The following is a 25,646-nucleotide window of genomic DNA, read 5'->3' on the forward strand; positions in this document are numbered from 1 at the left end:
AGGCCACAGGGCCTGCCTGCTTACATTTGCATCTTCAGGGAGGGGAAAAGGGACACCTGCTAAGTGCAGCTTTCCAGGCAGTCGTGAAAGACTCAGGGGTAAAGGGCCCCAGAACCAGACGGTCTTCTACAGCCTCCCTCCGCTCTCCTTCCAGGAGCCGGACCTATGACATGATCCAGTACTATCAGAATGACATCCCCTACTGAGGGTGCGGCCGGACCAGCGGTTACGGCCACCACCCCCCGCAAGCCGTCCCGCAATCGTGGAGCCGAGCAAGCACATCCCCACCCCGGCTGCCGCATGTGTTCAAAGGGGGTGAGCTGCCGGTAGCCCCATCATTCCATCCATTAGAGTTATTTTTATAGGATAAATAGGACAAAAGTACACCATGCCGAGCCTGGCAATCCACTCCTTCCTGGCGTGACCCACAAGTGACATGTGAGGCTGAAATGACAATCATCTGAGGACACTCTCTGCATGGGTGTGAATACTTCATTTGCACTGGACACATTCCCAACACATTCCCTACCTGTCTTATTGCATAGGTACATGAAGTATTTTGTGTATAAAAAATTATATTCAATTTAAGATTTAACCAATGTGAACAAAATAAAACAACAAAAGTGTGGAGTCCAGGTGTACGTTCAGCCAAGGGGTGATTCCTGGATGTGCTGGGAAGGGAGCACGGCAGTATAGGGACGAGGGGGGGCTCAGTGCAGCCGGCCAGGAAGCCTCTGGGGGGGCCAGGGGCACCGCAAATAACACTGCTCTGTTCCAGCTCTCGTAGGGGCCCCCTGACTTTCCCATCCGCGTCTCTCTGTCTCTTGTCAGCACAGTGGGGCTCCCTGTCCTGCCTCTGCTCTGGGACTCTGAAACCTTCCTGCAGCCATCTGCCCCTACCCCCTAGGGCCTCTAGGACTTTCAGCAGACAGGAGGTAAAGACCCCAAACTAAAAAGGAAGATGACACAGAGCAACTAGAAATAAGTCACTAAAGTTAAAAATGCAAAAGAGCAGTTACCGATCAACAAGAGAACAAAATTACCAAAAATGAAGAGAAAAGGGAAGTTGAAGGAGAAACTCCAGTTAGCTTCTAGTGAGATTCCGGAGGTGATGAGAAACACAAACACTCAGCTTCAGGAAGCACAGTTGAGTCCTGAGCAGTATAAATAAGAATATAAAAAAGAAGCCAAGGGGCACTGGGGTGGCTCAGTCGGTTGAGCGTCCAATTCTTGGTTTTGGCTCAGGTCGTGATCTCAGGGTCCTGGGATCAAGCCCCACATTCGGCTCTGCACTCAGTGGGGAGTTGGCTTGAGGAGTCTCTCTCTCCTCCCGCTGCCCCTCCCCCTGCTCATGCTCTCTCTAAAATAAATAAATCTTAAAAAAAAAAAAGCCAATATGTAAGTTAAAAAAATCCAAAAGAAGGCAGGAAAGGAAGAGGAAGAAATAACAGATGGGACAGAGTAATCCTGTGACAGCCTACTTCAATCTAGTTGCATCTTTAATTACGTTACATATCAACGGACTAACCACTGCAGTTAAATGCAGGATGGCAACGTGGATGAAGGACAAAGAACCAAGGAGATGCTGAGGAAGAGGCACTTTGAATCTAAAGCCATAACCCTAAGGTGAAAAACAGAGAGAAAAAAGGATTTACTGCCTGCAATTGTGTTGAGTTTATGAAGCAAAATTTGACAGAATTCAAACAATTCCACAGTTAGAGTTGGAAATTTTAACAGCCCTCTCTCCACAGTTGATAGAACAACTGGAAAGAAAGTGAAAGCAGGAGACCTGAACATCCAGCCACCTGCCTGACCTGACAGCCATGTATAAACCCACTCTGGCCACTGCAGCAGCGCTCCGCCGTCCCCCCCCCTCCCCGCCCCCAGTCATCCCCTCCTCCACCATCATCCCCCCCACCCAATCCTCTCTGCCGCCATAGGCTGGCTGGCTGCTGGGCCTCAAGGCAAGTCTCAGCGTCACGCAGCATGTGTTTGTTCTCTGATTCCACGGAATTGAATTAGCAATCAGTAACGATAAAGCTATCTGGAAGAACCCTAAATATTTAGAAATTAAAAGAATAGAACTAAAATGCAAAGTACATGGAAGATCTGAGGCAATGACCAGAGTCCACATGCTTTAAGGCAGTGGCTGGGGCAGATGGTAGAGATAGCCAAGTTCAAGGAGAAAAGATACCAGAGGGGCGCCTGGCTGGCTCAGCCGGTAGAGCATGCGGCTCTTGATCTTGGGAGTTGTGAGTTCCAGCCCCACTTTGGGCCTAGAGCTTCCTTAAGAAAAAAAAAAAAAAGATACCAGAAAATAGGGTATAACTTGGAGAAAGATCAAAAAGAATATAAGGGTGGGGCGCCTGGGTGGCTCAGTTGGTTAAGCAACTGCCTTCGGTTCAGGTCATGATCCTGAAGTCCCGGGATCGAGTCCCACGTCGGACTCCCTGCTCGGCGGGGAGTCTGCTTCTCCCTCTGATCCTCCCCCTCTCATGCTCTCTGTCTCCCATTCTCTCTCTCAGATTTAAAAAAAAAAAAAAAATCTTAAAAAAAAAAAAATATAAGAGTTGGGAGAGCATAGAGAAGGCAGGATAAACACATTATAAAATGGTAGAAATATATTCAAACATAACAGAAATGTTTTCAAGCCACAATCCTTGAAAAGACTTACCAAATCGGTGTTAAAAAAGGAAGTCAGTCAAATGCTACATACAAGATTCCGGCAATATGGCAAATAGTATGTCTTGAAAAATTAGAAATGCTGTTTATAATACTGGCAAGAAAATCTAAATCCATGAGCTAATAAGAAAATAAGGGCTCTGGGCGCCTGGGTGCCTCAGTTGGTTAAGCGACTGCCTTCGGCTCAGGTCATGATCCTGGAGTCCCGGAATCGAGTCCCGCATTGGGCTCCCTGCTCGGCAGGGAGTCTGCTTCTCCCTCTGACCCTCCTCCCTCTCATGCTCTCTGTCTCTCATTCTCTCTGTCTCAAATAAATAAATAAAATCTTAAAAAAAAAAGAAAAGAAAAGAGGGCTCTTTAGAGACTAAAGACAAAATGAAATTTCAAAAAAGAGTAACGTTCCTGTTTTGATGACACTGGTGACAAAAGACCAACCCAAGAGCCCGCCTCTGAGGAGTTCATTAGAGAAGCTCGGTCTACACTCAGGATCCGGTGTACTAGAAATAAAGCCATCCCCAAAGAACAAAGTGCGCACGTGCCTGCTGTCACAGCCTCTGCTCGGCATTGTGCTGGAGGCCCTCGCGGCCCCGTCAGGGAGTAAAAGGAAACAGTTTTAGAATCTGGAAAGGAAAAAACAAAACTCAGAAATGGCATTTGTGTACATGAAAATCCAAATAATCCATAAATATGGTCTCTAGTCAAGGCAATAGGATACAGGTTCATATACGAAAGTCAAGTCGTGTGTATGTGTACAACATGTACCTCACGATGACAAACTAAAACAGAATCATTTACAGTTGGATCCTAAAACACCAAATATCAAGAAATCTGATGAGAGATTCCTAAGAAATATTGAAAACTACAAATGCTGAGAGAAGATCTAAACAAACAGTAACATATTCATGGATTGGAAGACTCAACATCATACAGATGTTTGTTCTCCCCAAACTGATCTGTAGTTTCACTATAAATGCCAGTCGAAATCCTGGAAAGTTCTGTGGTGGAAATTGGCATGTCTAAAATTTATAGAGAAGGGGCGGGCGCCTGCCTGGATGGCTCAGTCGTTAAGCATCTGCCTTGGGCTCAGGGCATGATCTCAGGGTCCTGGGATCAAGCCCCACATCAGGCTCCCAGGGAGCCTGCTTCTCCCTCTCCTCCCCGCTCCTGCTTTCTCTATCTCATCTTTCTCTCTCAAATAAAATCTTTAAAAAAAAATTAATGGGAGAATACAAAGGTCAAAATATAGCTATTTTGATTTTAAAGACCAACAAGCCTATATATCAAGACATCCTTAAGCTACACAAGTTAAGACAATGTGCCTTACAATGGAAGAGAAGTCCAGGAACAGACCCATACATAGAGACACTGCAGGGCAGCAGGGGAAGGATGGTCTTTTCAATAATGGTGTTGCGTCAGCTGGATACCACTATAGAAAAACAAATACAGGGGCACCTGGGTGGCTCAGCCATTGAGCGTCTGTCTTTGGCTCAGGTCATGGTCCCAGGGTCCTGGGATTGAGTCCCGCATTGGGCTCCCTGCTCTGCGGGGAGCCTGCTTCTCCCTCTCCCACTCTCCCTGCTTGTGTTACCTCTCTCGCTGTCTCTCCTGTCAAATAAATAAAATCTTAAAAAAAACACACACACAAATATAATCACTGCCCAGCTCACATCAGACATAAAAATTCCAGGTGGACTGTAGAGCTGTATGTTCAAGGTAAACTTTAAAGACTTTTAGGAGAGGGGTATCTGGGTGGCTCAGTCGGTTAAGCATCTGACTTCAGCTCAGGTCATGATCTTAGGGTCCTGGGATCGAGCCCCATGTTGGGCTCTGCGCTCAGCAGGGAGCCTGCTTCTCCCTCTGCCCCTCCCCCCGCTTGTGTGCGCGCCCTCTCTCTCCAATAAAATCTTAAAAAAAAAAAAAAAAGAACTTTAGGAGAAGATACTGAAAAGAATGGCTTGATGACCTCGAGACACAAAAAGATTTAGAATCAAAAACACTAATCGTAAAAGAAAAATTAATTTCAACTATATGAAAAGGCATGACAGGGGCTCCTGGCTGGCTCCGTCAGTAAAGCATGTGACTCTTGATCTTGGGGTCATGAGTTCGAGCCCCACATTGTGTGTAGAGATTACCTAAAATGAATAAATAAGCTTTAAAAAAAATATGTATTGCGGGGCACCTGGGTGGTTGAGTCAGTTAAGCATCTGCCTTCAGCTCCGGTATGATCCCAGGGGCCTGGGATCGAGCCCCACACCAGGCTCCCTGCTCAGCGGAAAGTTTGCTTCTCCCTTTCTCTCTCCCTCTGCCTCTCCCCCTGCTCATGCTCACTCTCTCTCAAATAAATAAAATCTTAATAAAGGAAATATGTATTGGGGCGCTTGGGTGACTCAGTCAGTTAAGCATCTGACTCTTGATCTCAGCTCAGGTCTTGATCTCAGGGTCATGAGTTCAAGCCCCATGTCGGGCTCCATGCTAGGCATGGCACCTACTTAAAATGTGTGTGTGTGTGTGTGTGTGTGTGTGTGTGTGTGAAAACCTGGGAAGGTATTTGCAATCAGTTAAGACACAACTGACTAGAACAATGGACAAAAACCTGAAGAGGCATGGCACAAAACAGATTATCCTGAGCCAACGAATAATAATAAAAGGTGTTCAATTTCAGTCATCATGAAAATGCAGATTAAAGCCACATGTGATACCTACTTACCACCTGCATGTCTGAAATATACAAAGACACTCAGAAGCTGCTGATGGATGTGTAAATTGGTACAACACTTTGGAAAACTGAAGTGTCCACTAAACCTGAGCATCTCATACTCCATGCTCCAGTAATTCCACTCCTAGATAGGTACCCAACAGAGGTACAGAATCTGTGCACCAAAAGACACAAATAGGACTGTTGTGAGGCACACCATTCATAACAACAAAAAACTGTAAATGAGCAAAATGCCCTTCAACAAGAGATAAATAACTATGGTTGTTCATGTGATAGACTAAAATGCAATAGAAATAAATGAACATGGCAGCAGGCAGTATGGACTACTCTTACAATGTTTAGCAAAAGAATCCAGACACAAAAAGATACATACCGCATTTTTTTTAAAGATTTTATTTGTCAGAGAGCACAAGCAGGGGGAGCAGCAGGCAGAGGGAGAGGGAGAAGCAGACTCCCCGTGGAGCAAAGAGCCCCATGCGGGGCTTGATCCCAGGACCCTGAGATCATGATCCGAGCCGAAGGCAGGTGCCCAACCAACTGAGCCACCCAGGTGTCCCCATACTGCATTTTTTTATTTGAAGTTTAAGAACAGGCATAATTATTTGATGGTATCCAAAGTCAGGACAGTAGTTATGTTTGAAGGAGGGAGCAACCAGGGAGGCAGGAGGGAAAATGAAGGCACTGGTCACATTCTGTTTCTTATTCTACAGAGGCGTTCCCTTTGGGGAAATTCACTGATGATTCATACACTTCTCTGTGTTAACAACAAAAATTATTAGGGGTAATTTTTCTTTTCATCATAAAGCCAAGATGGATCTAAACATTTAAGGAAGAAAAATGCCAATGTTACACACTTTCTCAGAAAATAGAGAACACTCCCCAAATCATTTTTATGAGGGTAGCATAGCCCTAAGACTAGGACATGCCAAGAAAATATAATCATAGGTGGCGCCAGGGTGGCTCAGTCGTTAAGCATCTGCTTTCGGCTCAGGTCATGATCCCAAGGTCCTGGGATCGAGTCCCGTGTCGGGCTCCCTGCTCAGCAGGAAGCCTGCTTCTCCCTCTCCCATCCCCCCTGCTTGTGTTCCCTCTCTCGCTGTGTCTCTGTCAAATAAATAAAATCTTAAAAAATATATATAATCATAGCACAGTATCTCTCTCATAAACATCCAGCTTCTTAAGAATGCCTTTCCTGGGGCACCTGGGTGGCTCAGTCAGTTGGGCGGCTGCCTTCCGCTTGGGTCATAATCTTGGGGTCCTGAGATCGAGCCCCGCATCGGGCTCCCTGCTCAGTGGGGAGCCTGCTTCTCCCACTCCCCCTGCTTGTGTTGTGTTCCCTCTCTCGCTGTCTCTCTGTCAGATAAATAAAATCTTTTTTAAAAATTAAAAAAAAAAACATCTAGACCATTTTTAATAGCATCCAAAAACATAAAATACCTAGGGATAAAAGTAAAGATGTGTGAGACTTCTACACTAAAAAAATACAAATCATTGCTGAAATAAATAAAAACCGGACATTGGCATCATGTTTGAGGACTGGAAGACTAAATTCCCTGCAAAATAGTCTCTAAATTCACTATACTCACATTCCCAATTGACAAGCCAAGTCTAAAACTTCTACAGAAGTGCAAACCATCTGCACATCATAAACCATGGTAAGTCTGAACTAGACTAGAGGTTGAAAGGTGAACTAAGAAACCATGCAAGGAGCACCTGGCTGGCTAGGTCGGAAGAGCATGCAACTCTTGATCTCAAGGTCATGAGTTTGAGCCCCGCGTTGGGTGTAGAGATTACTTTAAAAAATAATAATGAAATTATGCAAACGTTAGAAGGCAACGTGGGTGAGATTCCTCAACAACCTAGAAGTGAGAACTTTCCTACCAAAATCCAGAATCAATACAGGAAAGTAAATTGTTACAAAACAATGTATGGATAGCAAAAGAACACCATGAACAAAGTGCAAGACAAACAGTAAATATTTACAAAAGATCTCAAAATGCCAACTGAGGGAGAATAAAACCCTGCGATCCTGTTATTTTTCAGATAAGCAAATGATATTTACAGAAAGAAAGGCAACTGGCCCTGAAATATAAAAATATCCTTAACCCTGATCATAAGATAAATGCAAATGAAACTACACTGAAGTGCCATTTCTCACCCATCAGACTGACCCCAGTGTGACAATATGCACCATGGCTGAGGCTGTGGGGAAAGGGGCCGTCGTATCCAGTGACGGTGGGAATGGAAAACAGTCCAAGCGGAAGGAGGAGCTGGGCAGTATCCAGCGCTATCATGTGTGAGATCACCCTTTGACCACAAACCCTTTTAGGAATCGATCTCAAAGACTGGCGAAATACAAAGGTGTTTGCAGAAGCCTCCTCATTGAGATACTGCTTGGGTTTTGTTTTGTTTTTATTTTAAAGATTTTATTTTTTAACTAATCTTTACACCCAACATGGAGCTCAAACTTACAACCCCAAGATCAAGAGTCACATGCTCTACCGACTGAGCCAGCCAGGAACCCCAAGACACTGTTTTTAATAACAAAGCATGGGAATCCACCAGCATCACTGCCATTGAGTAAAGGACACAACTCATCTGACATTCTCAGAGCCAGGTGCTGAAAGGGGAGCCAAGAGAAGTCCATGTGGTGCCCTGTGTTCATCTAAGAAAGGGAAGAGGTCGTGACTGTATGTATCACTTAGTTAAGGGGGAAAAAAGAAGAGTCCATTAAAAAAACCTAATGTTTCAGGGCTCCTGGGTGGCTCAGATGGTTAAGCGTCTGCCTTCGGCTCAGGTCATGATCCCAGCGTCCTGGCATCGAGCCCCGCATCGGGCTTCCTGCTCAGCGGGGAGCCTGCTTCTCCCTCTCCCTCTGCCTCTCTCCCTGCTCATGCTCTCTCCCTCTCTCTCTCTCCCCGTATCTCTGTGTCTCAAATGAATAAATTAAAAAAAATAAAAAAGAAAATCTAAAAAAAAAAAAGAAAGAAAGAAAAAGAAAATCCTTTAAAAAAAAACAAAAAACCTAATGTTTCTTCTAAGGGAGTGCGGGCAACAGGGTAGAGGGCACAGGGATAAAAGCTAGACGTCCCTAAGATGTCTTATTTCACAGATTCAATTTTGTAGTTATAGATTATAAAAAATAAGATAAATTTAAATAAAAACTTGGAAGAAACTAAGTAAGATAATGCAATGCCTGGGGCACCTGGGTGACTCAGTTGAGCATCTGACTTGGTTTCGGCTCAGGCCACGATCTCAGGGTCTGAGACCGAGCCCCGCAGCAGGGCTCCTCAAGCAGTGCAGTTTGCTTGAGAGTCTCTCCCTCTCCTTCTGACTCTCCCTGCCTCTCCCCCAGCTCATGCTCTTTCTCTCTCTAAAATAAAAATAAAATCTAAAAGAAAAACAAGATAATGCAATCCCTAAAAATTGAAAGCAAAAAAAAAAAAAATCACACTCCTGAAGATGGCTATTATATTTAAATTTTTTTAAAAACAAAACAGGGGCACCTGGGTGACTCAGGTTAAGCATCTGACTCTTGGCTTCAGCTAGGTGGTTGGATCGAGCCCTCCCCCCGCTCTTCACTCAGCGTGGAGTCGGCTTCAGATTCTCTCTTCCTCTCCCTCCTGCTCTCTCTCAAATAAATAAATAAAATCTTTTAAAATGAATAAATAAAAATAGATGGTGAGGATGTGGAGAAATTAGAGCCCTTTTGCACTGCCATGGAGATGTAAAATGTGGAACACAGTATAGCGCTTTGTCCTCAAAACATCAAACACAGGGCGCCTGGGTGGCTCAGTTGGTTAGGCGACTGCCTTCGGCTCAGGTCATGATCCTGGAGTCCCGGGATCGAGTCCCGCATCGGGCTCCCCGCTCAGCGGGGAGCCTGCTTCTCCCTCTGACCCTCCCCCCTCTCATGTGCTCTCTCTCTCTCATTCTCTCTCTCTCAAATAAATAAAATCTTTGAAGAAAAAAAAAAAACAAAAACATCAAACACAGAAGTACCAATGATCCAGCAGTTCCAAGTCTGTGTATTTACCCAAAAGAAGTGAAGGTAGGGACTCAAACAAATATTTATACACCAATGTTCACAGAAGCATTATTCACCACAGCCAAAAGGTGGAAATAACCCAAATGCCCATCTATGCATGAATCAATAAAATGGTTAGCAACAAAATGTTATAATGAATGTATAAACAAAATACACCAATTAAAGATATTTAATGGGGGCGCCTGAGTGGCTCAGTCGGTTAAGCGTGTGCCTTCGGCTCAGGTCATGATCCCAGGGTCCTGGGATCGAGCCCCGCCAATGGGCTCCCTGCTCCACGGGAGGCCTGCTTCTCCCTCTCCCACTCCCCCTGCTTGTGTTCCCTCTCTCGCTGTCTCTCTGTCAAATAAATAAATAAAATCTTTAAAAATAAATAAATAAATAAGGGTGCCTAGGTGGCTCAGCTGTTGAGCGTCTGCCTTCAGCTCAGGTCATGATCCCAGAGTCCTGGGATCGAGCCCCGCATCGGGCTCGCTGGTCGGCAGGAAGCCTGCTTCTCCCTCTCCCACTCCCCCTGCTTGTGTTCCCTCTCTCGCTGTGTCTACTCTGTCAAACAAATAAAATCTTAAAAAAAATAAAAAATCTAAAAAAAACTAAATAAAAATAAAAGTATTTAACGTATGAGAATATTACGACTCCTAGACAAGAATGGATTTTTTTTTTTTAGGACACAGCACACGATTCCTAAATTTGATGAAATATATACACAGGATTACATAAACAAATTTAACCCCAAAAGGACTAAAAGAAAAAGTACCTACACATCAATAAGAAAACGATTGTTCGGAGACCACAGCAAAAACCTGTGTGTGGGGGGAGGGTCGATGGGTGTGGATGTGTGTGCACGCGCACCCGCAAAAAGGACACAACACAGAACAATTTCACTACCAAAAAACGTAAAGAATAAAAGTAGGACAGTATCTGTATTAGACAAAAAAACTCAAGGTTCATCATTTTCACCAAGCAGAACACTTCACCTAAATAAAAAGCCGATTCCCCACGAAGACCGCCGTGGTGAGCGCGCACAGCCAGCAAAGCTGGCACGCCCCGCAAGGGGACCACAGGAGAGGAATGCCCAGGCCGGCGCCCCGAACAACCCGCCCCGAGAAAACCAAAGGATGCTGCGGGGATCTCAACCCCCACGCAGCCGGGCCAGGGGAACCACGGACCTCCACGGAGAAGGCCTGCCCCGACTGCTCCTCTGCCCCCAAGGCTCACTAGCACAGAAAAAGCAAATTTAGCAAAAAGATACTGGCCAACTTCCAAGTTGGCTCTGGTGCGTCAGCAGGGACTGTAGGAAAGGGGCTCCTAGGAGGGCTCCCGGGAAACCCTTGGTGCGAGCCCCCCCCCCCAAGGCGCGGGTGCCGGACGAGGGCGCGCCCTGCTCAGGCCCGAGTCGCGGGCTCCGCCACCGGGCGCCCAGAGCAGCCTCTCCAAATCCAAGAACCGCCCGGAAAGCCCTGCACCCACTGAGCCCGAGGTGCCAGGGCCGCTGGGCCAAGGGACACATGACCCACCCCCGAGAGTCCCCCCTCGGCCTCCACCCAGGCGCCCAGAAACCACACGGGAGACAGAGGTGCAGGCGGCCGCGGCCGGCGTGATGCGCGCTAGGCGGGCAGCAGGCCGCGCGCGCGCAGCTCGAGCAGCGGGGACAGCGTGTAGCGCAGGCGGCGGAAGGCAGCGTCCGAGACAAAGTGCGGGAGTCCCCGGCGGAGGGCGAAGGGGTTCATGAGCGTCAGGTAGAGCAGCGGCAGCGCCAGGACGCCGAGCGGGAGCAAGAGCAGCGTCTGCAGCGCGCCCAGCACCCACAGCCTGCAGACCCAAGGACCGACGGACAGGCGGCGGGGAGGTGGCGGGTAAGTCGTGGGATGGACCCGAGCCCAGCGCGCCCGCCGCCTGCCACCATGCTCACCTGATGCCCGCCCTGCCAGTGCCGGTGAAAAGCCGCCTCTCCTGCGGAGGGAGGGAACGGCGTCTAGCTCAGCTCCGGGGCGGGGGCGCCACGAGTTCCGGGTCCCTCATGGAGGGGGCGGGAGTCGTAAAGGACCAGAACCCCCCCACCCCACCCCACCCCGAGTGCGGGGCCCGGGGGTCGCGGGTCCGTCGGGGGGGCGGGCCCTCGAGGGGAGGCGGGGCCCCGAGGGGGCGGGTGGCCCGGGGCCGGGGCGGGGCCCGACTCCAGCCCGCCCGCCCAGCCCCGGCCCGCGCTCACACAGTCGGCCTTGGCCACCTCCTCCATGAGCGAGCCCGCGCAGTCCTGCTCCCGGCGAGGCTGGGAGTCGCACCTGCCGGGAAGGGCATCGAGGTGGGCGACCTAACTCGGCCCCACTGGCGCCCCACCTTACCCCACAGTCCTGGCCCCCTTACAGCTCCAGGCCGCCCCGCGAGGCGTCCAGCGCAGCCGCCGCCTCCGTCACCTTTCCCTGCAGCTCCTGGAGGAAGTGGGAGTGAGGCCTCAGGACGGGGGTAGGAGACCCCGGGGGCGGCGGGGGTGGGGGGGGCGCAGCTCGCGGGTTGGAGGGGAGTCGGACGTGAGCGGCTCTCGGGGCGGAGGGGGCGGTACCTGCAGGACTCCGCTCTGCTCCTGAAAGCTGGCCCAGGCCTCCTCCGTCCGCTGCGCGCCCTGGGATGAGGGGAGCCCCGATGAGACTCGAGGTAGCACACCCCTCTCCATCCTCCCGCACCTGCCCAGTCTCCACCCACACCCGAAGCCGACTTTCTCCCTCGGGCCTCGGTTCTGTCCTCACCTGCCGCAGGCTCTCCGCCTGCTTGGCGTGCTTGGCCTCCACCAGCTCCAGTTGTTTCTTCCGACGGATCCAAGGAATGTCAGGAGTCCAGGACGCCCGGGTCCCCACCCACGCCTCCGCTCTGCCCACCCCCGCCCCTCAGGGAGCCTCCGCGCCCCCACGTTATCATGGCCCCGCCCGCGCCGCCGCTCCGGCCTTGGGGGTCCCACCCAAACACCTGCAACGCCATCAGTTGGGTCCCGAGTTGCTGCTCGGTGCGCTGCTGACTCAGTTGTTCCCCTCCGTAGTAGAAGAGCTAGGGATGGGTTTTGGGAGGGTGGGGTTTGCGGGGCTTCGAGGGGCGGGGAATGTCCTGGGAGGCGGGGACAGGGCGAAAACGGGGGCGAGGACGACAGTGGGACTTCCTAGGGGAAGCTAGAGACCGGGGCCGTCTCCTTAATGTACCTGACTCGACAGCTCTTCCCACTGCTCCTGCAGCTGTCGGTTGTGTTGCTTCTGCGGAGAGGGTCGAGGGAGTCTGTCTGGGCTTCTCGGAGACCCCAGCCTCGCGGCGGGCAGTACCCCATCCAGGGCTCCGCTCCGGTCCTCCCCGGTGGCCCCGCCCCCATCCAGGGCCCCGCCCCCACCAAGTCCTGCTGGTGCTGCTCCGCCGCTTCCAGCAGCCCGCGCGCTCGCTCCACGCGCTCCCGCGCCGCCTCGCGCGCCTCCCCGCGCAGGCTCCGTGCCACCTGGCTTCGCTTCCGCTGCAGGCTGCAGAGGGGAAACTGAGGCGGTGCCACCGCGGGAGGCGGCAGGTGCTCAGGCTCCCGCGGCCCCCGGAAAAGGCCAGCTGCGATGGGGCCGAGGAAGCCCGCGCCGAGGGGCCGCACCCTCCCCTTCGTGGGTGCACTGAGTAGATCGTCCAGGTCCCGCCGGCCTAGAGCGGAGGTTCGGGCCCGGCGGGGAGGAGTAACCCACCGGCCGGCCGGCGGCTCTGCCCAGGCCCGGGTGCCGCTGCCGTGAGACTGACCCTCGTGCGCCCGCCTCGCCCCCATCCAGCCGCCCTTCCCGCACACCTGCGCTCGCGCTCGCGCAGGTCCTGCAGGCGCCCGGTGAGGCTCTCGCTCTCGGCCTCGAGCCCGCGCACCAGCTCCTCCAGCTCCTGCTTCCGTAGTCGGCCGTCGCGGTTGTCCTTCTGCAGCTGCAGCAGCAGCTCCTGCGTCTCGGCCATGGCTCCAGGGGCTCGGTCCCGCCGCCGCTGCCCGCCTCGGGGATCTGGCCGGCGGCCGACGTCACAATGGGCGGCAGGGGGCGCCCGAGCGCCGGCCCCGAGCCGCGGCGGACGCGAGTCGGGCAGCGCACTTCGTCCCTCACACAAAAAATGTTATGCAGGAGCCAAAATCGGATCAGTAAAAGGTTAATAAAATACTAATTCCTAATGCAGAAAAATGGAGGCATGATTGGTTCCCCGGTATTGAAGATGGCACTTGCAAACTATACCTGAGCGTAGACATCAGTCAAAACTCACTGGATGGAACACTTAAGATCTATGCATTTTATCGTATGTAATTATCTCTCTTAAAAATCCACTTGGGGGGCGCCTGGATGGCTCAGTCGGTGAAGCATGTGTCTTCAGCTTGGGTCGTGATCTCGGGGTCCTGGGATCGAGCCCCGAATTGCGATCCCTACTCAGCGGGGAGTCTGCTTCTCCCTCCCTCTGCTCCTCCCCCACACTTGTGTTCAATCTCTCTCTCTGTGTGAAACAAATAAACTTAAAAAAAAAATCCACTTGGAACAAAAAGACACCATGGACAAATGTTACAAATGGGTGACAGAATAGGAAAAAACCTTTGCAATCTTTGTAATCTGATGATTAGTAACTAGACTATATGGGAAATCCAGGGGCCATCATGAGAAAGACCAAACATCAAAGGGCAAAGGGTCTGATGGGGCATTGCTCAGTGGGGAGACCGTGAATGCCCAGGAGGAGTCTGAAGAGACAGTCTGCATTTTCCGTCAACGAGAGCAGCCAACAGGAAGACGATTGGTTGGCATCAGATATAAGCAATGATGTGGGTGAACAGGAATCCTTGCGCCCTGCTACCAGCACCACCTTTGGGTCATTTGGGGGAGCCGCTGGGGATGAACAGTGACTGGGTATGGTGGCCCTCCATGATCCACAATTTCAGAGGAACTTTCTTACACGTTTGCAAAGCCTTGGGAGCAGCCTAAGTGCCACCAATGTGTAATTAAAGACTGAAATGTGATATAGGAGACGATTTATAAAGGAATCCAATAGAGCACTTAAAATGAGCTAAGATCTACAAAAATCAAGATGGAGAGACCTGAAACTAATGCTGATGGTAAAAAATAGCAAGTAGAATGAGATGTGCCCATGGTAGTATTTACTGAAACTAAGTACGCAGGGGTGAGTCCCAGGGGGTGGGGAAGATGAGAAGGGGGTTGGGGGTGGGAGGAGGGGGCTGTGCAGGGACCTGGGCTGAGGATGAGGGCCATGCATGCTATACCACAGTGGGACAGCAGAGAGTGACCAGGAGGCGACACCTTTGCAGACATCAAGGGGAGCTGGGCTGCTTCTCACTAAGCAAGACTGAAGTCATTTTGAGTTACTTACACGGTAGATTAAAAATGGCCACAGCTTCCCTGCAGGCCTGCCACCGGGAAGTAGAGCCCATTTCCCTGGGCCGTGAATCTTAGAGAGAGTGGCCATGGATTCAGGCACCACGGTGGGCACTGAATAGGGAGAAATGGGGGCACTGGGGAGAGCCTGGGACAAATCGCAGGGCCATGCGGGGGTGAGGCACCAGCTGGAACAGCCGTGGGCGCCTCTCGTTGGCTATCTGGCACGGAAGCCTCTCCCGGGCTGGGGGCTTTCGCAAACCGTCAGGGGCAACTCAGCAGGCTCAGGCCCTGCTGCCATCCCGCCCAGCGCCCTGGCCCTCACGTGAACAGCCTCCCCTACACCCCTTGCTCCCAGCAGCTGCCCACCATGGCCGCTCCGCCTGCTCAGCAGGAAGGCTCCCTGGGGCCCGGTAGAAGCCTGGTTTGAGCCCATGAGGGGCTGGGGTTGGGGGCATAAAACCCTCCGACACTGGAATGAGAGAGGAGGCGTCTGTCCCCTCTAGCCAGAGCCCTGGCTCCCTCCCTCCCAGCTCTGTGACCCACAACAAGGCTCCCAAGCCCCTGCGTCTCAGTTTCTTCACCTGTAAAGTGGGGCTATTACCGACTCTCCCTCAAAGGATTGAGGGGAGCCAATGAGTTCACACAGTTAAGCCTCTGGGCGCTGAGCCTGGCACCTCCCAGTCCTCCACGTCATCAGCTGGCTCTCGGCACTAGGACTTCTGTCTCCACTTCCACACGTGCAGTCCAGATGGTGGCTGTTGAGCAGCTGAAGGTGGCGAGTCCAAACCAAGATGTGGCGGGCGGTAAAACAGGCATCTCCCTGGGGCACCTGGCGGGCTCAGTCTGCGGAGTGCACAGCTCTGGATCTCAGGGTCTGAGTCTGACCCTCATGTTGGGCGTGGAGCCTACTTAAAAACAAACAAATGACAACAACAAAACACCCATGCATCTCATTAATAATTTGTACACTGATTACATATTGAAATATTTTTTTAAGATTTTATTTATTTGGGCGCCTGGGTGGCTCAGTCGTTAAGCATCTGCCTTCGGCTTAGGTCATTGTCCCGGGGTCCTGGGATCGAGCCCCACATCGGGCTCCCTGCTCAGTGGGGAGCCTGCTTCTCCCTCTGCCTCTGCCCCTCCCCCACTCATGTTCACTCTCTCTCATATAAATAAATAAAAATCTTAAAAAAAAAAAGATTTGATTTATTTGACACAGAGAGAGAGCACAAGTAGGCAGAGGGAGAAAGCAGGCGCCCCGCTGAGCAGGGAGTCCAATGCAGGGCTCGATCCCCTGTCCCCACCCGTGTTCAGGAGGGAAGCGGGCAGCCAGCATCCAGCCAGGATGGGCCGGTGACAAGGGCTCACTCCCTGGGTTCCCTTTCTGCAGCAGCAGAGGAGGAGCTGATGAGTGACACCACCCCCCCCACCGGCCCTGCCCCTGCATCTGTATTTATTTATTAAGATTTTATTTATTTGACAGAGAGAGACACAGAGAGAGAGGGAACACAAGCAGGGGGAGTGAGAGAGGGAGAAGCAGGCTCCCCGCTGAGCAGGGAGCCCGATGCGGGGCTCGATCCCAGGACCCTGAGATCATGACCTGAGCCGAAGGCAGGCGCTTAATGACTGAGCCACCCAGGCGCCCCTCAAACTTTTATTTTTTGCCCAATAATAGAAAAAGGATGTAGGTAACTATGATATATCAAATAATGAAGTTTCCATGGAAACAACTATTAAAAAGAAAAGTTAGGTGGTTTTAAGCAACAACCACCACCAAAAGCATTCCCTTGAAGAATACAAAACCAAAAAGTGCTTTATGGCGTACGAGGTCCCCAGTACATGGGCCCTGCCCACCCGCCAGCCTCTTTCTTGTCTTTTTCCCAGTATGGCCAATGTGAACCCCATTTTAGTCCCTTGAACAAATTGTCTAGTTTGATGTCTCACTGTTTTTCCTCCGCTGTTCCCAACACTGTTCCCTTGAATCACTGCTCGACTGCTGCCCTTTCTGTGAGGACTTTGCTGACCACAAGGTTTTTGTGGCCCTTCCTGACCAATTCCTACCGTACCTTTTATTCGTGAGAGCCTGTTTTAATTGTTAGACTTTCAGTTAGCTGCGACAGCAGTCACTCTAAAGACCCAACAGTGAGCTTTCTTATTTGCTCCTTTCTTTGGATCTGGGTTTTGGGTTGTTTTTTTTTTTCATGGTCAACATTTGTTACCTTTTTTTTTTTTTTGGACATTTGTTGCTTTTATAATGAAAAAATAAAGATTCGTAATTGGCAGAAGGAAAGCACTGTGGCATGTAAGACTGATGAAAGCCAGTTACAGCCTTGGGACAAGGACCTGCTTGGCCCGCTGATGCCCAGCATGGCTGGTGACAGAGACTCCCAGCTGGCTTCCTGACAGGACAGTCGAGTCTCAGATGGGCGCTATTCGAAGACAGGCACCTGGCCACCACTTCCGACCCGTGCCAACCTGGCCTCCATGCAGCTCGCTTGCCACGGAAGGCCTGCAGGACTCTCCTGAAGCCAGGCTCACGCTGGGGGGAGGGGAGTGGCCCCCAATCCCAAGGGCTCACCCAAGGCAAGCAGGTCTCAGCCCCCTGGTTAAAGCCCCTTCCCTGCACTGGGCTTCCCTCCTCTCTGGCCCCTCTCTGTACAGCTGTGCCTCTTCCGTTCCCTTTCCCCCTCGGAGATCTCATGCAGGGTCCTGGGCTTGAGCCCTCTCCACATGGTGATGCCCAATTACCACCGTGTACCCTCACCAGGAGATTCACCCCCAAGGCTGCCCCCATAGCCTCTCCACTTAATCCTGCCCTCTCTCCTCCAGCTGTGGCCCTAGAAATCTTGATGCTTTCCCTGCTTCCTTGACCTCTCCCACCCTCCATCCTGTCACCAAATCCTGGGGGCTCTTCCATGGCAAGTTACTGCCCTATCCGTCCCTCCATTTCCACTGTGAATGGACAGTCCACCTCATAGTGCTGCTATGAGGAATAAAGAAGCTGATGTTTATTTGCACAGCAGCTAGATGTCTGGTACCCAGTAAGTGACACAGAAGCACATGTTAAATAAGTTTAAATAAAAAACAAATTTTCAAATTCTGACCTCTAACCATGTTCAATGCCATTGTGCCAGACTGGATCATTCCCAAACTTCCTAAGGAGTCAGCCTGCTCCCACCTCGTCGCCCCACAGCAGCCAGACAGACAACTGTCCCCCCACACACACACGTACACACACACTCAGCCCTCTGGCAACTTCCCACAAGTCCACACCGTCACAAGGGCTCAGCCTAGACTGTTCCTCCAGGCAACTGACCTCTGAGCCCAGAAATCTGTCTCCTACTGCTCCTTAGACTCACGTGCCTGCCACAGGGCCTTTGCACCTGCTCTTCCCACTGCCCACTCCTTCCCTCACATCTTTCAGCCCAATTCCAGATTCCTTTTTTTTTTTTTTTAAGATTTTTTAAAAAGATTTATTTATTTGAGAGAGCGAGCGAGCTGGGGGGAGGTAGGGACAGAGGGAGAGAGAGTCCTCAAGCAGACTCCCTGCTAAGGCTTGATCCCAGGACCCTGAGATCATGACCTGAGCCAAAATCAAATGCCGGGCACTCAACCGAGTCACCCAGGCGCCCCCGCACCCCAATTCCAGCTTCTTAAGAATGCCTTTCCTGGGACACCTGGGTGGCTCAGTAGGTTGGGGGTCTGCCTTTGGCTCAGGTCATGATCTCAGGGTCCTGGGATTTGAGCCCCACATCAGGCTCCCTCCTCAGTGGCAGGTCTGCTTCTCCCTCTCCCTCTGTTCTCTCTCACTCTCACTCTCTCTCAAATAAATAAATAAATAACATTAAAAAAAAAAAAAGAAAAGAAAATGTACTCCAAAAAAAAAAAAACCTTTCCTGGCGACTCTACCCAAAAGTGCAACCCCCTCCCTGTGGCGCTTTCTCTGTGCCTGCCTAGCATGTATTACCTACTGTCTTTACTGTGTCCCCCACTGGAATAGGAGCTCAGCTAGGACAGGGCCTGGCGCATACAGAGTTGCTGAGTGGACATGGGGCAGCCTGTCTCCACTGCAGAGTCTTATCCAAGGACATAAGCCACAAACCGGCCATGATCCTGAAGAGCTGGGATCCAAACTGCTGGCAGGTGTGGCCCAAGACCACGTTCTTCCTCTGACCCCACAGCCTGCCCCTGTGGATGATGACACCCTAACTAAAGGGCATGTAAGCCCAGCAGGCGCCCGCCGCAGCGAGCACAGGCCTGAGTGCTGGGCTTCCTGCCCCGAGGAGAGAGGGGCCGACGCGAGGCCATGAGGCCAAGCCTGCAGAGCCTGTGGTGTGAACGCAGACAGAGGGCCGCCTGGGACTCCTGTGGCCGCCTGAGGCTGCACGTGGCACACCCCTGTGTACCCCGTTATGGGCTGAGCTGTGTCCTCCAGAATCCCTATGTTGAAGTCCTAAGACTCAGCCCCTCAGAATGTGCCTGGGTCTTCAAAGAGGTGGTTAGGCTAACCCGAGGCTGTCAGGGTGGCCCCTCAGCCAATCTGACTGGGATCCTTATAAGAGGAAATCTGAACACAGACGCTCTCAGAGGGAGGAGAGCCGTCTACAAGCCACGGAGAGAGGCCTCAAGAGAAACCAGCCCTGTCGAGACGTGGCTTCAGGCTTCAGCCTCAGGGACCGTGAGAACTTCCGGTCAAGCTCCGGAGGCCGTGGGGCTTTGTTACAGCAGCCCGAGCACGCACGCACACCCCTTTCCATCTCCCAGTGCCGGGGGTGGCCCCTCGAGGGCAGGGCCCTCTTGGGGAGACAATGAGCTACCCATGGCTCCTTCACCCTGGGGGCAAGCCCGGCTGTTTGATTTGGCTTTGGAGGCCCTTCCTGCCCTGGCTGGAGTCTGGGGCCACTCTTCCCACACACACTCCTCTCTGGCCACTGGGAGGTTGCTTCAGTTCCAGCAACACACCGACTCTTCCCCTGGCCTTCTTCCATACTGTTCTGGCTGCCTGGGACAGAGCACTGTGGCCCAGGGCCATTGCCTCCGGTCACAGCCCCGGCATGAGTCCCCACCAGGTGGCCCTCTGTCCCAGAGCTCCGGAAACCTCCTGCGGACACGGCCCCACCCACCCACCCTGTGAGTCACCGGCCATCCGGGCAGTACCACCATTTACCCCCAGGGTGAGCAGAAGAGCTAGTGCGGCTGAGCACTTGGTGCAGTGCGGGCTATGGGGACTCAGTCGGCATTAGTACTTACTTGCCTGGTCCCTCCGCAGGACTCAAGGATCCCAGAAGTCAGGGGCCACATTCATGCACCGTCAACAAACCCAGGACTGGACGCACACCCACCTGCCACAGAGAAGCCAATGGTGACATCCCCTTGGTGCTGGCCCTGATCTCACATCAGGGACACTTGCAGGTGGCGATCAGCTTTGTCACCTGTGGCCAGAAAGAAGGGCTGACCATGAAATAGGCTAACACCAAAACCGTTTGGTGACAACATTTCCTAAACTCACCGGTCAGCGGCATTTGCAGAGACCAGTGCAGGCGGAAGGAGAACTGCAGACTCTCTTCCCAGAAAGCCAAGTGCCCAGGACAGGGGGTTCGTTATGGCCGGGTGGTGACTGGTAAGACTTCCAGCATCTCTGCCTCATGCTGAGAAAGACAGCCCCGGCCCAGAGAGTGGGCCAGCCTCCTACACTGATGCCAACACCTGCCCCGCTCCCCACCTTTCCCAAGAAATCAGACCCTTTCCTCTATCTGGTTTCTCCAGCATAGAGGCCAGCTCTCAGCTGGTGGGATGCAGATGCCGTCTAGGGCACGTGGCCACCTGCTCTCCCAGGGAGCCTGCGCACGCTGCCCTCTGCTGGCCACCCTCCTCCAGCCAGCTGCTAGGGGACCGCCCTCTTCAGTGACCGCTTTCTTCAGGGCGAGGCTCCTGCAGGTTCCAGGTTGAGGGGGTGCTGGGCTTCCTGCCCCGAGGAGAGAGGGGCCGACGCGAGGCCATGAGGCCAAGCCTGCAGAGCCTGTGGTGTGAACACCGACAGACGGAGGGCTGCCTGGGACTCCTGTGGCCACCTAAGGCTGCACGTGGCACACCCCTGTGTACCCCGTTATGGGCTGAGTTGTCCTCCAGAATCCCTATGTTGAAGGGTACCCCCCCCGCCCCCGCCTCCCAGGGCTGTAGGAGGGCCAAGGCCGGCCTGTGCCAAGGAGATGGGCAGAGTCAGTCGGGTGCCTGGGCCATTCAAGCGTAGGTCTCACACGTGTCCACACATTCTCACTCAGACTCTGGATGTGCACAACACCTACAGGTGGCCCACAGAAGCAGGGGCGGTACCTCAGAATCACCAACGGCAACATTTTGTGGCGTACCTGAGACTTCAATGACACGCCCTGGCTTTTACCAGGTTTGAGGAAGGGGCCATTTCAAAGTTCCCTGTCCGTTTGGTATACAACTTAGCAAACGCCCTTGTAGAAGGTCTCCTGGGAAACAGTTCTTGAAATATTTAGATACTTCCTCACGCAAGGAAGTGGAAACAGCCTCTAGTTCACTCATCCTGACCTTGTCCTTTTTCCCTCCTTCCTTCTTGTTTGGACACACAGAGCCGACCATGACCCTCACTCACAATTTTTGGCCTAATGACAACAGAGGAGTTTTTTCCTACTCTTCCCTGTTCCTTTTTTTTGGCTCATTCTTGACTACTTAGAACTCCTTCACAGGGCACCTGGGTGGCTCAGTCGTAAGCGTCTGCCTTCGGCTCAGGTCGTGATCCCAGGGTCCTGGGATAGAGCCCCACATCGGGCTCCCTGCTAGGCGGGAAGCCTGCTTCTCCCTCTCCCACTCCCCCTGTTTGTGTTCCCTTTCTCGCTGTCTCTGTCAAATAAATAAATAAATTCTTTAGAAAAAAAAAAAGAATTCCTTCACTGCTGTCTACCTCAAATATCTTTTGGAAAGAGGCATGTTTTAGATTAAACACTTTATGGAAGGAAACAGCAGTGCCCACATCAAAATCTGTCTTTGATTTCTAACTATGGAACTCCTCCCTAACCTAGCCCTGACTTACGGTCAGCCTGCAATAGGGTATTTCATCTCATCTTTCACCCTTCTCTAGAATGCTCTTCAAGCCCCACTTCCGCATAAGGCCCTCTCATTCAGAAGCACCACGGCCAACTCAGCACAGGAGAAAGCAGTGTCTCATCTCCCTTCATCCCACACATCTTAGGTGACCACTGGATTGATTCCAAGAAGCTTTCTAGGGTCTCATTCTTGAATATCAGACCTGCCAAAGTCACCCAACATTTGAGGAAAGCCTTTAAAATTATTTTTTAAAAGGTAAAAACTAACCTAAAGCGGGAATCTAAAAGGGAATTAGATACAAGGAACAGAAGAAAATGTAAAAAAAAAAATTAAATTTCCCTTAGAGATTAAATCTATGAAAAGAGAACAAAATGCAATAATCAAAGAAGGGAAATTAAAAATAACAGCTGACATGTTTCAAAAACCAGTAGATTTAATGAAGAAACAGGTATCCAGAATGAAACCAATCCATCAAGTGCCCAGCCCAACGAATGACAAACCACCTGAAATAGAGACAATCCTAAAAGCTTCCAGAGAAGGTTACATACAAAGGGAACTGGACTTCTCATCACATTGGAAGGTAGAAGCCAATGAAGCAACACTTTCCAAATTCAGCAGGAAAATGATATCCAATCTATAATTCTATACCCAGCCAAACTATCGATTCTGTGTAGTTTAAAAACATTTTCAACATTCAAAGTTTCAAAAAACCTACCTCCCATATGTTCTTTCTCAGGATGGTACCAGAGAAAACATACTACCCAAACAAGCATGTATAATCTAAGAAAAGAACACACAGGATCCAGAAAGCTGGGCTTCCAAAGCAGGACAGAAAACTTTTCCCACCCCATCTGTGCAGGAAAGCAGCAGGTTCCACATGGGTGTCCCTGGGGGTGGAGGGCAAATAACAGAAAAGATAGCGTCTGATTCTGCGGGAAACTGTACTGGGAAGGATCTCACAGAGTTACAGAGTGGAGGAAGACAGAGATACAAATCAATCTGAGTAACTGAAAACATAATCAACCTCCACGAGAACAAGAAATGGTACAAAAAGATGTGCTACGCCACTTGGCTCAGCAGTGAACAAAGGCACACGGTGATCATGGCAAGTATGATCAGTAAATTGCATACTTCACCAGTTCTTATAAATGAAGTTCAATGGAACATAGCCATGCCCACCTGTTACATTGTCATGCTGCTTTAGCACCGTGACAGCAGGGTTGTGAAGTCCCTGCAGAGACTCTATGACCCACAAAGCCTAGAATAGTTACTATCTGGCTACTTTACAGAAGTTTCCCAACCACTAGATTGAACTAAACTACTTGGGGAATTTAAGGGAAGGGGAAGAGGGTATAAATGCACTAAAATGAACTAAAATCTTCATCTATAGGTCCAGATTCTTAAAAGGATGAATTAAGATAGCAGGATAATACTACTATTTAGAAATGTGGAGATACATAAGAAACGCTACAAATTAAAAGTGGGTGTCTGCATACATTGGGATGGGGCTAAGGGAACAAAAAACTCTTTTTAAGACTTTGTTTTTTTAGCAATCCCTACACCCAAAGGGAGGCTCGAACTTATGACGCCAAGATCACATGTCACATGGGCTTCCAACTTAGCCAGTCCAGGTGTCCCTGTTTTAAGCCTTTTAAAGGAACTTTTGATTAAACTATGGTCAGTTATTGCTTTGATAAAACCAAAAAATAATTTTTGAAGATTTTACTTGACAGAGAGACAGCGAGAGAGGGAACACCAGCAGGGGGAGTGGGAGAGGGAGAAGTGCAGGCTTCCTGCTGAGCAGGGAGCCTGATGCGGGCCTCCATCCCACGACCCTGGGATCATGACCCGAGCCGAAGGCAGACGTTTAACGACTTGAGCCACCCAGGCGCCCCCAAAAAAGAATTTTAAGAGAGCTGAACTGGACACCTGGGTGGCTCAGTTGGTTAAGTGACTGCCTTCAGCTCAGGTCATGGTCCTGGAGTCCCAGGATGGAGTCCCGCATCAGGCTCCCTGCTCCCCCCTCTCATGCTCTCAAAATCTTTTAAAAAATAAATAAAAGAGTTGAACAGGTGGTACCTGGCTGGCTCAGTACGTAGAGCATGTGACTTTTGATCTCAGGGTTGTTAAGTTCGAGCTCATTAGGCGTAGAGATTACTTAAAAATAACACACACACACACATTTAAAAAACAAAAATTAAACAAAACTTACCATGGATTAAAGCAGCAATGCCCATATTCTTCTGGGGGTCCCAGGCTCAACCGCTGCTTCCCTGGAGCCACTTGGACATCTGAAGCCCCCAGTCAGGGATCTAAGCTGGCTGACCACCCTCCCGGTCCCATCCTTGATGCTCCTCCCGGATCTTCACTCATCCTGGGAATTCCCACGCTGGTAGGTGGGAGGGACAGTCCCGAAGGAAACTGGAACTATTGTCCCTGCCTATGGAGACTAAGATTATCCCTTCCTTCCTCCCCTCCTTGACCCCAAGCAGGAAGCAGGAGCAGTGGGCAAGAGAGAGCCCTTGCCCTGCCCCAGCCTGACTCTGCTGCTCCAACAGGTGGTCCGGGGCATGGGCCAGACCTCCCCTCATCCAGTCCACCAGGTCCCTGTCCCCGCCAACATATCCACTGCTCCCTAAACCGTCTTAGCCAACCTGGGACAACACTGCCCAAGAGGATGCTGACTCTAGGGTGCTGGGTCCCTGGACCAGTGCCCAAGCCCAGGATGCACACACGTTGCCAAGTGAGGTCCCAGCCCCATCTGAAACCCACCCTTAGGACGGTAGTGGGCACGTGCCCATCCCAGCTCCTGCCCTCCTAGGTCTTGGAAGTGCTGGACACAGAAAGGAAAGCAGTATGTCATTTAGTAAGAACAACCACAGAACACAGAAGCCCCACATAAGATAGTTTTCAATCAAGCTTTTAATGAAAAGATCATAAAATAACAGTTTCTCATCACTGTACATTAAGACTGCACGCTTCTGAATGGAGAGATCAGTCGTCGGTAAATTGCTTTTCTATGACACTTGAGGGCTGCGTACTTGCAGCTCTGACCTGAATTTATCCAAACTCTCAAAGGAAGTGAGCTCGATGTGATGACTGACAGCGGCGGTGGCCAGTACAGGAGTGCGATCACGGTGTCCCTCCCCCTTCTGGGAAGGGAATAGAGTAGGACGTGATCCCTCTTCCAGTTCTGATTAAACAAAACAGCTATAACCCCATCCCTCCCCCTCCCCCTCGAGGTATTTGCGAATGGGCAGCTGCCCAAACTGGGGTCCCCCAAGGGGGGAGGGGGAAAACAAGTGATGGGTGGGATACAGAGAGGCTCCCCTCAGCACCTGGCCCCACGGGGCCCCGCCAAGTGGAGGGGGGGAGCCCTGGGGATCCTCCCTGCCCCAAGTGAGGTCTGTTATGCAGCATTTTTGAGGTCAATAAATTACAGCAATAAATAGCAAGGTGAGGTAGGGGGAGGGGTTCCCGGTAGAAAAATTAAAGTAGTGACTGAAGCTGATGGGGGAGGGGTCCTAGGAGGGGGGTCCTGGGCAGCCTCAATTCCCACAGCGCACATCCACCCCCTGATCTGGAATGTCACACTGAGGCTCTGGTTAGGTCCCTCTCCATCCCATCACTCCTGGCATCGGATTCACAGGTTCAGTAACATCTGCCCCAATGTGACCATGGGGAAGAGCAAGGGCCTTGGTCCCTTTGAGGGGCACAGCAGGGCTGAGATCCCTTGTCTGTTCTTCAGAGGCCTGGTGCC

The 25,646-nt window shown here is 51.3% G+C and overlaps 2 protein-coding genes across 2 annotated transcripts in view; one reads left to right on the forward strand and one right to left on the reverse strand.

Annotated features, from left to right (window-relative positions):
• Nucleotides 1–4,400, forward strand: part of PI4KA (phosphatidylinositol 4-kinase alpha) — a 123,874-nt gene extending 119,474 nt beyond the window's left edge. Inside the window, exon 55 of the mRNA XM_045887179.3 lies at nt 155–4,400. Within this exon, the coding sequence (XP_045743135.1) occupies nt 155–206 (52 nt within the window). The 3' untranslated portion in view covers nt 207–4,400. The remainder of the gene's footprint in view (nt 1–154) is intronic.
• A 5,089-nt stretch (nt 4,401–9,489) lies between these two features.
• TMEM191C (transmembrane protein 191C) lies at nt 9,490–23,759 on the reverse strand. The gene is made up of 10 exons (XM_064577679.1): nt 20,063–23,759; nt 13,246–15,720; nt 12,817–12,940; nt 12,635–12,685; nt 12,408–12,485; nt 12,191–12,247; nt 12,007–12,066; nt 11,811–11,875; nt 11,658–11,728; nt 9,490–11,460 (listed from the first exon to the last, which is right to left on the reverse strand). The coding sequence occupies exons 2-10, from the start codon at nt 13,398–13,400 to the stop codon at nt 11,051–11,053; spliced, it is 1,071 nt and encodes a 356-aa protein (XP_064433749.1). The 5' UTR covers nt 13,401–15,720; nt 20,063–23,759; the 3' UTR covers nt 9,490–11,050.
• Nucleotides 23,760–25,646: the final 1,887 nt, after the last annotated feature.

Source organism: Mirounga angustirostris, unplaced genomic scaffold (genome assembly GCF_029215605.1).
Source record: "Mirounga angustirostris isolate CCGP_5_RB_7025 unplaced genomic scaffold, mMirAng1.0.hap1 SCAF_14, whole genome shotgun sequence".
Classification (NCBI taxonomy): Eukaryota; Metazoa; Chordata; class Mammalia; order Carnivora; family Phocidae; genus Mirounga; species Mirounga angustirostris.

Excerpts from the sequence above, each read along its gene's own strand:
- TMEM191C (XM_064577679.1), bottom strand. The coding sequence starts at position 13,400 with ATGGCCGAGACGCAGGAGCTGCTGCTGCAGCTGCAGAAGGACAACCGC. Across the intron at positions 12,941-13,245 it reads CTGCGCGAGCGCGAGCGCAG|CCTGCAGCGGAAGCGAAGCC; the intron begins GTGTGCGGGAAG and ends TCCCCTCTGCAG. Across the intron at positions 12,067-12,190 it reads AGGCGGAGAGCCTGCGGCAG|GGCGCGCAGCGGACGGAGGA; the intron begins GTGAGGACAGAA and ends CCCTCATCCCAG.